This window comes from Streptopelia decaocto, assembly GCF_964273445.1.
Source record: "Streptopelia decaocto genome assembly, chromosome: 23".
NCBI lineage: Eukaryota > Metazoa > Chordata > Aves > Columbiformes > Columbidae > Streptopelia > Streptopelia decaocto.
Window position 1 is genome coordinate 2,048,124 of NC_138678.1, and position 15,371 is coordinate 2,063,494.

General features: G+C 55.1%; 1 protein-coding gene across 1 annotated transcript in view; it reads left to right on the top strand.

Moving 5' to 3' along the window:
* RNF19B (ring finger protein 19B) overlaps window positions 1-14,196 on the top strand; it is a 25,203-nt gene extending 11,007 nt beyond the window's left edge. Inside the window, exons 2-10 of the mRNA XM_082071330.1 lie at window positions 1,488-2,117; window positions 7,695-7,900; window positions 9,518-9,662; window positions 10,305-10,467; window positions 11,099-11,213; window positions 11,337-11,477; window positions 11,671-11,878; window positions 12,865-12,996; window positions 13,409-14,196. Of these exons, the coding sequence (XP_081927456.1) occupies window positions 1,543-2,117; window positions 7,695-7,900; window positions 9,518-9,662; window positions 10,305-10,467; window positions 11,099-11,213; window positions 11,337-11,477; window positions 11,671-11,878; window positions 12,865-12,996; window positions 13,409-13,889 (2,166 nt within the window). The 5' untranslated portion in view covers window positions 1,488-1,542 and the 3' untranslated portion in view covers window positions 13,890-14,196. The remainder of the gene's footprint in view (window positions 1-1,487; window positions 2,118-7,694; window positions 7,901-9,517; window positions 9,663-10,304; window positions 10,468-11,098; window positions 11,214-11,336; window positions 11,478-11,670; window positions 11,879-12,864; window positions 12,997-13,408) is intronic.
* The last annotated feature ends 1,175 nt before the right edge of the window (window positions 14,197-15,371 follow it).

Below are 15,371 nucleotides of genomic sequence, written 5' to 3' on the forward strand. Positions count from 1 at the left end.
CATCCTCTCTTGGAACAGAATTGATTGGCTCCCTTGCTAAATTAGCTCGTTGCTAACAAGGTTCTTGATCCCAGGTGGGAATTTAATACTCTAAGCGTGGTCCAAAACTTCCAGCTGGGCCAAAGCCACCTGTGTTGTGATCAGAATGCAGCAGAGGTGAGGGGAGAGCTGAGAAACGTTTGGGGAATAGAAGCTCTAGGGAAGGACTTGGGTGCAGCCGGCACCTTGGATAAGCACTGAGAGAGGGTGCACAGCAGGCACAGAATTAATGAAGAAAACCACAGGGAAGGTGACGGGAAAGCTGAAGGGTATTAGGAGAGGAGGAAGCTTCATTTCTCTGCTCTTCTGCAGGTGATTTACTCCCTCTGTGCTTTCATTCACCCGTCCATCAAACGGGGAAGCGTCATTATCTCAGCTGCAGACAGGCACGGGGTCTTTGCCTGCAGCAAGCCAGGCAGCACGAGCACCAAAACCCAGGTGCTTTCAGCTGTCAGCCTGGGCTCAGTTCACTAAACCTCTGTCTCCATCCCAGAGGCACCAAACGGGGCCCTCGGCAGCCGGGAAGGAGCCTGGTAATAACAATGCAAAAAGGCTTTGCTGAGAGAAATGCTTGCAGGAATGGTGGTAGCTGGGAGACAGTGATGAAGCCACACTTGTCACACGAATAACCACAGCCTGTCCACAGCTGACAGTCCACAGGGAACGCAGCCCCTTCTGTGCCCACTTGAGATGCGCTTCACAGACACAGCAGATCTTTCTTCTTCGCCTCCCCTGCATAATAAGAGGCAGCGTCCTTCTCGTCGGCTCATCGAGGCTGGCAGAGCCCTGTGGGCACGGGGGAACCCTGCAAGGAAACAGAGGCTTTTAAATTTCTGCACGGCTGCAGTAAAAACGTGGGTTGTAGTTTCACGGCCTCTGTATGAAAGAGGCCAAGCCCTGTGCTTGGGGAAGAGTCCTTGGGTGAGTGAATCTCCACATGACCCTTCATAAATACCACAGAGGAGGGCTGTGCAGTGACAGACAAGGTGTCCCAGCAGAATGAATGAATTTAGAGGGGATTCCTGTAGTTATAGACCCCTCTCTCCAACACGAAAAGTGTTAAAAACCAAACTGCCCCAGCACCCAGAAGAGCTCCAGGCCCCTTTATAACCCACCGTTGGCATCAGGCCTGGGATGGCTCACCCGGGGTGGGCAGCGATGCCTCAGGTGAGCCTCGTGGTGCCGAGGGCCAGGCACCGAGGGGAGATAGAGGCCCGGAAGGGCTGCAGGCCGGGGGACTGAGGGGAGCCGGGCTCCCCCACACCGCTAAGGTACTTCAGAGCCACTTGAGACACCCACCACCAAGCTGGCGCTGCCCGTAACCAAAATGGCGACGCCAGCGGCCGCGCCCACTGACGCACGGGGCGTGGCGGGGCGTGGCGCCTGCGCAGTGGGCGGGGCGGGCGCGGTGCCGCACTCACTCGGTCCCGGGGCCGTTGTCGTTGCAGCTGCCGGTGGGACGCGGTGCCCGGAGCCTCCGGAACGAGCCTCGCCCCGGTCGCCATGGGCTCCGAGCGGGATTCCGAGTCGCCGCGCTCCTCCTCCATCCATTCGGCCGCCGCCAAGTGCCCGAAGCCCGGTCGCCGCCGCCGCCTCTCCTTCCAGAGCGTCTTCTCCGCCGCCGCCGCCTCCGCCGCGGGCGGCCGCCGCCGCGCCAAGGCCGAGCCGCCTCCCGCCGCCCCGCCGCCGCCTCCCGCCGCCCCGCCGGCCCCGCCGCCTCCCCCCCCGCCGCCTCCGCCGCCCCCCGAGGAAGCTCCGGTGGTCCCGGAGGGCGGCGGCGAAGAGGAGCTGGAGTGTCCGCTGTGCCTGGTGCGGCAGCCGGCGGAGAACGCCCCGCGGCTGCTGTCCTGCCCGCACCGGTCGTGCGGGGCCTGCCTGCGGCAGTACCTGCGGATCGAGATCACCGAGTCCCGGGTCAACATCTGCTGCCCCGAGTGCAGCGAGCGCCTCAACCCCGCCGACATCCGCCGCCTCCTCCGCGACTCCCCGCACCTCGTCGCCAAGTACGAGGAGTTCATGCTCCGCCGCTGCCTCGCCGCCGACCCCGACTGCCGCTGGTGCCCGGCCCCCGACTGCGGGTGAGTGTGGGGGGACACGGTGTCCCGGGGGTGCTGCCCTGAGCGTCCTGGGGATGGGGGCACCCACTGTCCCCATAGGGTGCTGCCTAGTCTACTGGGACAACCTGGGGACAGGGGGACCCGCCCTCCCCATAGGATGCTGCCCGATCTGCTGAGACAGTCTGGGGACCGGGGGACCTACTGTTCCCATAGGATGCTGCCTGATCTGTGGGGACAGTTTAGGGACTGGGACCCATTCTCCCCATAGGATGCTGACCAATCTACAGGGGCAGTCTGGGGATGGGGGGACCTGCTGTTCCCATAGGGTGCTGCCCGATCTACAGGGACAGTCTGGGGACAGGGGGACCTGCTGTTGCCATAGGGTGCTGCCCTATATGTCCTGAAACAGCCTGTGGATGGGGGGACCCGCTGTCCCTATAGCATGCTGCCCAATCTACTGGGACAGCCTGTGGATGGGGGAACCTGCTGTCCCCATAGGGTGCTGTCCGATCTACAGGGACAATCTGGGGACAAGGGGACCTGCTGTTCCTATAGGCTGCTGCCCTATATGTCATGAGACAGTCCGGGGATGGAGGGATCCGCTGTCTTCATAGGGTGCTGCTCCATCTGTCCATCCTGGGATGGCTCAGGGAAGGGCGATCCCAACACTAGTGGGGTGCTGCCCATCCCCAGCAGGTCCTGGGACAGCTGGGTGAGGTGGGACTGATTGTCCCCATAGGGTGCTGTCCATCCCCAGCATGTCCCGGGACAGCTGGGGATGGCATCCCAGCTGGAACGGTCCTGGACCAACTGTTCCCATGGGATGCTGCTTGTCCCCAGCAGGTCATGGGGATGGCATCCCACCTGCTGCCCTCCTGGGGTGCTGCCTGTCCCCACCTGGGTCCAAGGGCAGCACAGGGAGGGGCAGCTCACCCCCAGTGAGGTGCTGCTACTGATACACACTTCTGGTCCTACCGTGTCCCGTGAAGAGCCCTCACTGCAGGTGTTCCTTGCTTGCTTGTCTTGGGTACCAAATGCGCCTTGGGTACCAAAATGATGCTTTATCCGTCCCTACTGCCTTGATAAAGCACCAGGATTTGACCCTAGCGACTGTGGAAACACAAAAATTGGGTATGAGTGACAGGACTTGAAGGGGGTTTCAGCTGAGCTATTGTTTCCCTAATTTAAAAAAGACCTTTTTCTGCACGAATGGGAAGTGTGGAGTTTCCCGGCCGTGCGTATCACTGCGAACCCTGGGGACAGTGCATGGGGACACCCTGCAGCTTCCACGGTGGGGAAGAAGGAGCCGTAAACGGTCACTTTTTCCCAGTGAGGATGTGAATGCATGCCGCAGAGGAGTGATGTTGACTCACTGTCCATTGCCTAAGCGAGGAAACGTCTGTCTGTCTGTCCAGAAGTCAGCCCTGCCAAGCTGGATGACTTTATAGTTATCTGTGTGTTGCTTTCATTTTCTCTTCTCTTTCCCTTCAAATGAACGCTGTTTGGTTTCTATTTGAGCGTTAAGCCAAAGCTGCCTGGAAAAGGGGCTTCATTCGGGAAACTTAGAGAAGCGCTGTGAAGTGTAGCTAGAACTCAGCTTGGATCGCAATTCTGGGTAGTGAGAACATGAAAGGAAAGTCTGACCCCGTAGTCAGAATGGAAAGCATGGTGGGAGGGTTGTGAAGACTTAATCAGAGCCCTGTAATAGCCTTTCTATGCAAATCCGTTAACCTGGCTCAGGTTACCCATTTCACGCCTTTGAGCATGGCTGGAAAAGGGTTTGTTTCTTCAGAGGGCGACGTTAATAGTGAACAACAGCTTTGCTCCTTTCTGAAGCAAAATCGAGTGCTAGATCTTGATATTTCAGTAGTGTTGGGAATAAGATCAGAGAGATAGAGCAGGTTATGCTGCCCACAGAGCAACACCAGAGGGAATGGCCCTGCTGTTAACCAGCTAGAGAAAATCCGGTTCCTGCTCGCCGAATCTCAGCCTTGTGGCTGCTGTAATGTTTTCCTGTGCTCAGGATAAGGTGTAAAAGCAGCGTAGGTCACCCAGGCTGGCTGGTTGGAAGGAGACGGCCCGGAGGGTGTTGTCTCTTTGACAGTAACCCAGCCTGATCTGACAGTGGCTTTGAGGGGGGTTTGGGCAGACTGGTGTCACACACAGCGTTCTGTGCGAGCAAAGGCCTCCTGCCTGCTTCGCCTGTTTGCAAGGTGAGCACGGACATCCTCCTCTGAGCAAGGAGTGACCTGGCTGTGGAAACAGGGTGGCTTTACCAGACCGGTGCTGCTGGTGTGTCCATAGCCGGGAACAAAGGCTGTAGGAATCAGCCCTCCGGCGGGGAGAGGAATTAATCACCGTCTTCATTCTTCCCAGTGAGCTGCTGTGCTTCTGTCGAGTCGGGTATGAATTATTTACAGCGGGCTTTCCCACCGTAGTAGCGCCAGCGTGCGGAGCGGGAGTCGGGCTGGGGACACGGCGATGCTGGGTGCTGGATGTCACCCCTGGCAGCCGAAACCCCAGGCGTGTGGCACGCAGCATCCTGTCCCTTCCCGCGTACCGCAGTCTTTCATAAATGAAAAACCTCGGCCGTGCTGCCGGGGAGGAGGAGGAGGAGGATCAGCACAACACTGATGGGTGTTGCCATGGAAACACCGGTCAATCGGTGCGCCATCAGTCGCAATACGAATCGTTTTCTATGTTTGCAGCTGCTTTTGTGTTTGTTTTTCTCCCTGCTACACCGCTGTTTAGCGTTTGTCACGCCGCATCTCTCCTAGAAGCTCCGGAGAATGACTGAAGGTTTAAAGAAAAGGAGCTGTGTAGGATGAGCTTGGTGAATGGGCCTGGAGGCAACTGGGGAGGCTCTGCTTCCCAGTGAGGAGCCGGGGAGGGATGGAGGCAGCTCAGGGCCATCCAAGGAGTGGGCTGGAAGCGATGCCGTGCGGTTCCTGGGCCTTGGGAAGACGCTGTCCTTGCTACATGGGGAAAAGTCAGAGTTTCCCTTTCCTGGGGTTGAGCCTGGAAGCGGCTGTTCCATGCAGTGATGTGTCCGAGGTGGGATGAAGAGGGGGCACGTGGTGCCTGTCCAGATCCTGCCGTGGCTAATCCTTGGCACATCGCTTCTTTCTAGTTGACCTTGAATTTGGAGATGTGCTATGATTTTTCCCCTGTTAGACAATCATGTTTCCCTACAGCTGTGGGCTTGTCCATTATATTTGTCATTTCAGCTCTAGAAATAAAATATTAAGGGTGATGATTTTTTTCATAGGACTTGCTCAAGTGTTTAGAACTAAATCTCAAGCGAGGGGTTAATTTGGAGCATGGCGTTACTTAGTATATGAGCTTTCCTGGGATGCTGTTATGGTTTGAAATAGCAGCGTGTCACAACACAGCAGGTCACATAAATGGGTTTTTTTGGGGGTGGTTGTTTGGTTTGTTTGGTTTGGGTTTTTCTTTGCCAGGAGTAGGACCTGGGGGTCCTGGGGACAGCAGAATGAGCATGAGCCAGCACTGGGCCCTTGTGGCCAGGAAGGCCAATGGTACCTGGGGTGGGTTAGAAGGGGTGGTCAGTAGGTCAGAGAGGTTCTCCTGCCCCTCTGCTCTGCCCTGGGGAGACCACACCTGGAATCTTGTGTCCAGTTGTGGCCCCTCAGTTCCAGCAGGACAGGGAACTGCTGCAGAGAGTCCAGCGCAGCCACCAAGATGCTGCAGGGAGTGGAGCATCTCCCGTGTGAGGAAAGGCTGAGGGAGCTGGGGCTCTGGAGCTGGACAAGAGGACACTGAGGGGGGACTCATTCATGTTTACAGATATATAAAAGGGGAGTGTCAGGAGGATGGAGCCAGGCTCTTCTCGGTGACAACCAGTGATAGGACAAGGGGCCATGGGGACAAACTGGAACACAGGAGGTTCCACTTAAATATGAGAGGAAACTTGTTCCCGGTGAGGGTGGCAGAGCCTGGCCCAGGCTGCCCAGGGGGGTTGTGGAGTCTCCTTCTGTGCAGACATTCCAACCCGCCTGGACACCTTCCTGTGTAACCTCATCTGGGTGTTCCTGCTCCATGGGGGGATTGCACTGGATGAGCTTTCCAGGGCCCTTCAACCCCTGACATTCTGGGATTCTGTGGTTCTGTCTTTGGCTGTATGATCCCAACAGGGTAAGGATGCTCAGTGGGATCTTCTCTAGACAAGATGCGTAGGAGTCCACGTGGGTCAAGTTTGTCCCTCCCAACCCCCAGCCCGTCTGAATCCCATTTTTCCTCCAATCCTGGTTTCACATGCAGGAGTGCGCAGCCGTCGATGCAGGCGGAGACCCCGTCATCGTAGAGCGCAGAGATGTTGTTTCTTTGGCGATTTGTGCCGTACCCCAGCAGGATGAAGTTGCTCAAACTCCCACGGGATATGAATCATTGTGGTATGACACATTCAGCGGTTCTCACGCCGCTGCCTCTGAGAAGAGGCGATACAACTCAAGCTACATGGGCTCTAAATATAAAACCCCAAATAGGAGTTATTCTCCTCTGACCGCTAACAAAAATACTGAGGATGAACGACAAAAATACCCTTTGCCACGCTGGTGTCGCGGAACTGGAAGGCGCTTCTGGAATCGCTCGGTTCAGCCCCTGCCAGTGAAAACAACTTCATCCTAGACGACTATAAGTCAGCTTTGCTATAGTGAGGATTGGTGGTGCTGCTTAGATTTTTGTGTACGCAACACACTTCCTTTTGGAAGCATCACGCTACTATCGGAAAAAGCGAGCTGGCTGAACCTGGCCTCCCTCTCTTGCACGTTCTGTTGGTTTTACTCCAGTTTTGGCTTATTCTGGAGGCAGAGCGTTGTTCTTGACTGCTCTTTATAAAGGGAAATTCAGTGGAGATCAACAAGATCTGCACATGGAAACCTTTGATCCACTGTTTTAGAATCATTCAGTGGATAGAAGTGCCCAGGACAACCTCAGACTCCTCCTGGACTCCTTGTCCACCCATGTGCCTGTTCTAAGGGTGCGTGTTTAGCCACAGGGGTCTGGAAAGAGCTGCCTAAGCCTGGCCTAGGAGCCTGGATTGGCAGAAACAGTGACCTGTTCACAGGGCATAATGGGGAGGACAAATCTGGTCTGTGTGAACTGACAGTGAGAACCACTGGCAGTTGTTGAGGGGAGAATTCAATACTGGGAGCTGTGTGTAGAAAAGGTTATCTGCCCCAAATAACCTAATTACCAGTACTTAATTTTGGGCCCTGCAGTGGAAGCCACAGGACTGGAGAGAGCAGGAATTTGTCTCTTGTGCATGGACAGCGATCAGAAATAAGATGAAAGAAACGGGATGGAATGGAAAGAAACGCAAGGTTGCTGCAGGCTCCAGGGGTAAAAACAGGTGTTGGAGGATAGAAAACTTCCTTAACAGCACCTGTTAGGGAATAAAATCTTCCTTAACCACATTTGTTGCTTGGTGTAGTCTGAGATTTCACCGCGGTAACTCTCCAACCAGCTGCTTTGAGCAGCTCCTGTGCCACCCCCAGGCAGGCTGAATTAAAAGGATTGCCGACTGTCTCTCGGTAACTTTGCCTTTTTCCTAATCCCCTTGTTTATTTCCTTCCCCAGTTACGCGGTTATCGCCTACGGCTGCGCCAGCTGCCCCAAGCTGACCTGCGAGCGCGAGGGCTGCCAGACCGAGTTCTGCTACCACTGCAAACAGATATGGCACCCCAACCAGACCTGCGACATGGCCCGGCAGCAGCGGGCGCAGACCCTCCGCGTGCGGACCAAGCACACGTCGGGCCTCAGCTACGGACAGGAGTCCGGCCCGGGTAGGGATTCGAGTCCTTTTTGCTTAATCGGTGCTGCAGTTATGGCTGTGAAGCTGAGAAAGAGCCACCGGTGTGCACAACAAACCCCTTCCCATCCAAGCAGTGAATTGCTGGCTGGCTCAGCCCAGGGTCTCCAGCAGCCATGGGGGAGAACGGCTGTGAAATTCAGAGTCATTTCCCCTTCTCGTGCGCGTTAGAACAAATCCGGTGGGCTCCTCTGAGAATGCAAACCAGATTCAGTAGCTGACGATGCGCTTTGGGCCCTTCGCGTCACGGCAGCTCCTCCATCCGCCCCAGCGAGGCTTGTGGCTCTTTTGATCTTGGATGTTCTCGTTTCGTGCTGGTCTAAACCCTGAACGAACTGGCACTTTTTACCCTCGTGACTTCAAGTTTGCCAGCTGCGGTGGTAAAACGTGGCGTTCATGGCTAGCTGAGTGCGGGGAGCTTCGCTCTGGGTTTTAGTAATGTCCGATACAGAAGAAATGCCAACCCACAGACTCCTTTGCTGACTGGTAGGAGCTGCTGTGTCTACCGAGTTAGTTGTCATTAAAAATAACTCTATTGACTCTGGAAACGCGCAGTAAGGCCATTTCATGAAGTCCTGCCCTACCCTTAAACAAAACACCCTGCTTTTCCCTCAATGTCAGGAGTTTAAATGTTAAAACGCTTATTTGGAATAGAGCTGGTGTGGTTCAGAGGTGGCTTAGTGGTGTGTCGAGGTTCCACGTGCCCCAGTTAGAGGGTCCTGATAATGGACAGTGCAGATACTACCACAGCCTGTGGTACAAAACAGCAAGGAAAAAATAGTTCCTAAGCTTTTTTCATCCTTTTAAAGGAGATCCCTGCCAGGAAGGTCTTAGCACTCAGCCACGGAGAGGGAGGCTCTCGAAATGGTGGTTTTTCCCCACCCCATTCTTGCTGGATTTAATACGGTGATTAATAAGGTGCGAGCTGGTCTCAGCAGCTGGATTTCATATTGCTGAGCACTGCAGAGGCTGCCAGCAAAGCCCCGAACCGCTGCGCAGCCGTTGCACAACTGCGGTCAGATGGTGCTTGAATTAAGGAGGAGATGAAGGAACCTCGTCCCGCTTTGCCGGCAGCAAACTGGGCCCGGGCAGCCCCCGCGCTGGGCGCCGTGTGCGGCTGCAGACCCCGCTCCCTTTGAGCTGCTTTGGAGGGCCAGGTTTGCAGTTTCTCCGATGCCGCCTTCTCCCGATTGTTCTATCATTCTTGGCCCATGAATCACCTCGGTGGAGCAATTTAGTAATGGTTCATTCTTGCGCTGTTGCCTTGGTTAGCGCAGGGCAGGTATGACTTGTTTCCAGCATTTAAGCACGTTCTGGAACACATCCCGTTCAAGGCCAGAATAAGCTTTTTAAAGGGTCTGTTGTTCTCAGTCCCTGCTGCCCAGGCACATGGCTTTGAGATCTGTCTCATCAATATTATCTCCTTGCTCTGAAGATAAACTAAAGCCACAACCATCTCCACGTTATCCGTGATTAGCAACGGTGTTCTGCCCGCGCAGAAACAAGGGTTTCAGTCCATAACGAGATCCCCTGCGTTGATTCCTCCTACTCACCGCAGAGGGTCCAACTCAGTCCCGTTTTGTCCCCGTAGCCGATGACATCAAGCCGTGCCCGCGCTGCAGCGCCTACATCATCAAGATGAACGACGGGAGCTGTAACCACATGACGTGCGCGGTGTGCGGCTGCGAGTTCTGCTGGCTCTGCATGAAGGAGATCTCGGACCTGCATTACCTCAGGTGAGGAGGCTGCTTGGAGGAGCTGGGCTCGTGTCTCGGCCTTTTGTCCTCCTGCTTCTCCAATCAGTCAGTCTGGTTGTTGTCTTTCTGACCCAAAGATCTGAACTTTCTGCCCACATGAGAGTGTGAGGATGTTCTTCCACACCAAAGCTCCTCCTGATACAATTGGACTTGAGAGCTCTTGGAATGCTGGATATTAAACACCTGGTTGTGTGCTAATCACCTTATTAGCCAACTAATCTTGTAGAATGGCCTGATTTGGAAGGAACCCACATGGATCATTGAATCCAACTCCTGTCCCTGCACCAAACCCCAAAATTCACACCATGTGTCTGAGGGTGTTGTCCAAATGCATCTTGAACACTGTCAGGCTTGGGGCTGTGACACCTCCCTGGGGAGCCTGTTCAGTGTCCAGCACCCTCTAAGTGAAGAACCTTTTCCTCATGTCCAACCTGAACTTCCCCAGCACATCTTCTGCCATTCCCTTGGGAATGATGGGGGGAAAAAAGAGGGGAAACATCTTTTGCGTTGTCTCCTGTTTCCTAAGCTTTGGGTTCTGTTAATTCATAGGCTCAACTTGGGGTTCTCAGGAGCACTTAGGAATTGCTGTGGTGTTAATGTCAGTTTTTCCCTTCCATGAAGCCCCTCTGGCTGTACATTCTGGGGCAAAAAGCCATGGAGTCGTAAAAAGAAGATTCTCTGGCAGCTGGGCACGTTGATCGGCGCTCCTGTAGGCATTTCCCTCATTGCTGGCATCGCCATCCCCGCTATGGTCATTGGCATCCCGGTCTATGTCGGGAGGAAGGTAAGTGTGGAGAGCACAAGCTGAGGGATTCAGGGTTCTTGGGGCGTTCTCTGTACTCGAGGCATCTCACCAGAAATTTAGAGTTGATATGAAGGGTGGATCTTGTCATAGAACCAAAATTCAGTTGTTTCTTGTAAAGCTTGCCTTATCTTTTGGGCTTTGTGTGGGGAGAGGGAAGGTGGTGGCTGATAGCTCTCCAGGCTTAAGTTCTCTCAAAAATGCATTTTGCATTGCGCTTGTGCTGCTGCCTTGAACCAGCAGCGCCCAAGGAGAAACATGGTCCTTTTTGAACACATCCTGTAATGATGGGCTCTGTGGGACAGCGGCTGGACCCTGAACATCACCCTTTGCCTTAAATAAGTCGCTTGTGTTTTGATGCTGACCTGCTGCCCCGTGATGCTGTTGTGTGTCTGTGCTGATAAAGAGGCGTTGAGAGGGAAGAAATAACACGTTGGGACTGTATTTGCAGCTGCTTCTTAAACACAGACCCACCTGCTAGACCTGATCTGTATGAGGTTCTTCACACACTCATCCAGCTGCCAAGGCTGTAAAATCACAAGTTTACTAATGTTTTCTGCTGGTGTTTGCTCGTGGCCAGACTGTTCTCACCTGGTGCTTCTCCCTCCCTCAGATCCACAGCAGGTACGAGGGAAAGAAAACCTCTAAGCACAAGAGGAACTTGGCCATTACTGGTGGTGTCACCTTGTCGGTCATCGCCTCTCCCGTCATCGCTGCTGTCAGTGTTGGTAAGTGGGCCCAGCCCTGTTTTCCTTCCACAACAGAGAGTCCTTACCCCAAAGAGACCTTTCCATCTGCCCGACACAGCTCAGCCTTAAGCTCGTCTTAACTCAGCGTGTCCTCCTCTCCAGGTATCGGTGTCCCCATCATGCTGGCGTACGTCTACGGCGTTGTGCCCATCTCGCTGTGCCGGGGCGGTGGCTGCGGGGTCAGCACTGCCAACGGAAAGGGTGTGAAAATCGAGTTTGATGAAGATGATGGACCGATCACAGGTAATGTGATAACTGGCGAAGGGCAGGGGGTGAAGCAAGGTGCTGTAACTGCCTCTTGTAATGAAGTAGTAGTGGGGTCTTCCTCACCCCGGATGAGGGGGGTTGTCACTCTGAGCCTACCCCCCACCAGCTCCATCGCAGCCACCCCATTTTCCCGTGCTGATCCACATCCCTGTGCCGTTCCTCCCCGCAGTGGCCGACGCCTGGCGAGCCCTGAAGAACCCCAGCATCGGCGAAAGCAGCATCGAGGGCTTGACCAGCGTGCTGAGCACCAGCGGCAGCCCCACCGACGGGCTCAGCGTCATGCAGGGCAACTACAGCGAGACGGCCAGCTTCGCCGCGCTCTCGGGGGGCACCCTGAGCGGCGGGGTCCTCCTGGGGGGCAAGGGCAAGTACAGCAGGTAACTGAGCTGGTGGGCGCGAAATAAAGGGGAAGGCGCTCCTAAAGCCTCTGTTGGTTGAGCAGGGTTATTTTGGGGAGCAATTCAGGACTGTCAATGATGCTGCTTTGACTTGGGAGTCTCATCCTGGTGTTTCTGCTTCTCGGGCCGTTGTCCAGGGTGTTGCAAAAAGATGGAGCCAGTTTGAGAAACTATTATCTGGATGTTGTCCGTACAGCAGGCGGAGGGAACATAGAGCATGTATGAAAAGGTTACTAAACTTGATAAGTCATTCATATTCGTGTGATTGTAACACGTTGCCACTGTGAAATACACTGCTTTGAAATTGGGTCCATCTTGTTGAAACGCCCTGTAGAATAACCAGTCCCAGCAGAGCAGGCTGCTCTGGAGTCAGTGCTGGGCTGGTTCTTGTAAGGAGGACAAAAGATAAGCAAGTTTCTGTCCCTCCTGAGCTCCTTGAAAGTGCGGAGCCGATGCTTCAGGTTAATTGGCAATAGCACAGACCTGCCTGCCTGGCCTGCTTAGAGATTTTTCCAGTCCCCTTGTCCCAACCTATGGGTTTTGAGATTTCCTTTTCCCTGCTGGCCCGTACCAAGCAGGATCACTGCTTTCCAAGAGGTTACACCGCCGTTTTCCGTCCAGCCTGCCTGTGAGTCACTTTGCTGGGTAATTAGAGCCACGTGTCGATATGGCAGCCGGGATATAATCACGCTGTGCGCTGGGTCTGTGGAAATGGGTTCTTCGCAGGAATTGCGTGAGTCATAGATGTAAACACAGCTTTACCTTCGTCATGGAAAACACAACGGCTTTACCTAAACGGAGCCAAAAATGAGATGAAATAAGAGGAACCATTGGGGTTAAGCTCTGTTGTGCCGAGCTGGGCTGGCACAGAGTGTCTCTTGCTTTCCCGTGATGAACAGTGAGTGGTTGATGCCCCTCGGGGACCATCTAAGGCATTTCTGAGGAGTCAATCCTCTTTTCTACAGGCTGGAAGTTCAGGCAGATGTCCAGAAGGAGATTTTCCCCAAAGACTCAGTCAGCTTGGGGGCTATCAGCGACAACGCCAGCACTCGAGCCATGGCTGGTTCCATCATCAGCTCCTACAACCCGCAGGACAGGTAGGAGGGACACACGATGGTGAGAAGAGTGTTGGGAGCATAAAAATCTGTGCTCTGTTCAACCCCTCCAGGGATGGTGACTCCAGCACTGCCCTGGGCGGCCTGTTCCAATGCCCCACAGCCCTTTGGGGAAGAAATTGTTCCAAATATCCAACTTAAACCTCCCCTGGCGCAACTTGAGGCCGTTTCCTCTTCTTCTCTTTCTTCTACCTGGGAGAAGATGCCAACCCCCTCCATGCTCCAACCTCCTTTCACATGGTTGCTCACATGTGGGAAACGCGACTCTCTCAGTACAGTGATGCAGTGCCCAGTGGTGACCCAGTCCAACCCAGTACAGTGATGCAGTGCCCAATAGTGACCCAGTCCAACCCAGTAACCATACCCAGTAACACAAGGGTGCTTGTTTTTGCAGGGAGTGCAATAACATGGAGATCCAGGTGGACATCGAAGCCAAACCCAGTCACTACCAGCTGGCCAGCGGCAGCAGCACTGAGGACTCTCTGCACGTCCACACCCAAATGGCAGAGAATGAGGAAGAGGAGGAGGAGGAGGAGGAGGAAGAGGAAGAGGATGGAGACCAGGAGCAGATGTGCAAACACCAAAGCTGTGAGCAAAAGGACTGCGTTACCAGCAAAACCTGGGACATCACCCTGGCCCAGCCTGAGAGCATACGGAGCGACCTGGAGAGCTCCGACAGCCAGTCGGACGACGTGCCCGACATTACCTCGGATGAATGCGACTCCCCCCACTCTCAGACTGCGGCCGCCTGCCCCCAGACCCCCAAAACTCGAGGTGCTGAGAGCCCAAGTGCCCACCTGAGCCACTGTGCCCAAGCCGAGGGCTGCAGGCTGGACGAAATGGTCAAACTGGAGTGCATCGAAGCCCGAGTATGAAGTGGCCTCTTGCTGCAAAGCACACTCGCTGTCATCGCATCTTTTTTGGGACAGGGTTGTGTCCGTGTTGGCTTGTTTTGCCGTCCTCCGGCTGGCCCCCCAGCCTTGCCTTGGGGAGCTGCTGTTTCTTACGTGACAAAAAACAAGGAAAAGGAAAAAAAAATCCCCCCCCCCCCCGCCCTCTTTTTGTTTTAATTTATTGGTTCAAGCTCTGTGAGGTGTGTAAGAGTGTAAATATGTACGTGTGTCTGTATGTCTGCAACCATCCTAAGGGACTATTTGAATAAAGACTCTGGTTGTCATTCGACTCGCATCCAGCTCATCCTTTCCAAAGATCAACAGCGAAATCCTCTGCCTGCTTTTGCCCTTTGCTCAAGCGTTTGCAGACGCTGCCCCAGCCCAAGGTGTGGGGAAAATGGGATGTTATCTCCTCTTTTTGCCTCTGGAAAGCGCCGTGTGACAGCCTGGTCCTGGGAATGGTGATGTGCTGTAGCAGGGGGGTCTCTTCTCCCTGACCCCATGCAGCAGGGCTGTGTGCAGGGTGAAAGGGGAAGGACGGCGACAAATGCTGCGCTGAGCCCAAGTCCCAGCGCTGCTGGGCGTGTGGGATCCAAGGAGGCTGAGGGCTGGGCTGGGGCTCAGGTGGGGATTAGGGACACGTGTCTCTGAGCTTCTACCTGCACCAAGCCCAGTCCTGGGAGCCTGGACTGATGTCCCTGTAATTAAATTGTTGCTGCTGTAAATGAGCTTTGTGGGGAGCATCTCTTAGTAAGGGTCTCCCCCTTGGTGTGAGCAGAGTTGCGCTGCTGGACCACAGCCCCCTCGGCAAGCCCTTGTCCCCAGCTTTTGCTCTCTCGCTATCAGTGACTTTCCTGGAAGCCTCATCAGGGCGATTGTCACCAAACTGGCTCCTCTGAGTCACCTTCTGGGGAGTCGGCACCCTCTGACCTCTCTGCTTTTCCCTCTCCGCAGGTGGATCCCCAGAACCTGACGATGTGGCCCAACCTGAGTGTGCCGGGGAGGTGGAGATGATGGGGAAGGGGATGAGGCAGCACAGTGTGGTATATCAGCACGGTGTGGTGTATCGGCACAGTGTGGCACGGGGTCCCACGGCACAGCCGCGCTCCGCAACGAGGGGAGCCCGGGGGTGGGGACAGGGCTGTGGAAGGTGGAGTCATCCCCTTGTTCGTCCTGGGGAGCTGGTCCAACAGGAACAGGAGCAGCAGTGGGGTGCAGCTGGTGAGCAGCTCCTGCAGCCTGGTCCCGCTCCTGGTCCTTGTTCTGGCCCTGCCCAGCCATGCGGGGACCCCGAAGGACCCAGCCACCAACCTGAGGACACCGAGGGGCTCTGATGGCCTGATCCCAGCCTGGTGAAGATGTGTCAAGTGGGTGAGTCTGGTTCTGGTGTGGCTGATGGTGGCCCAGCCCTGCCCGCCACTCCAGCACTGCCCTCCCGCAGGGGAAACTGAGGCAGGGCAGGTG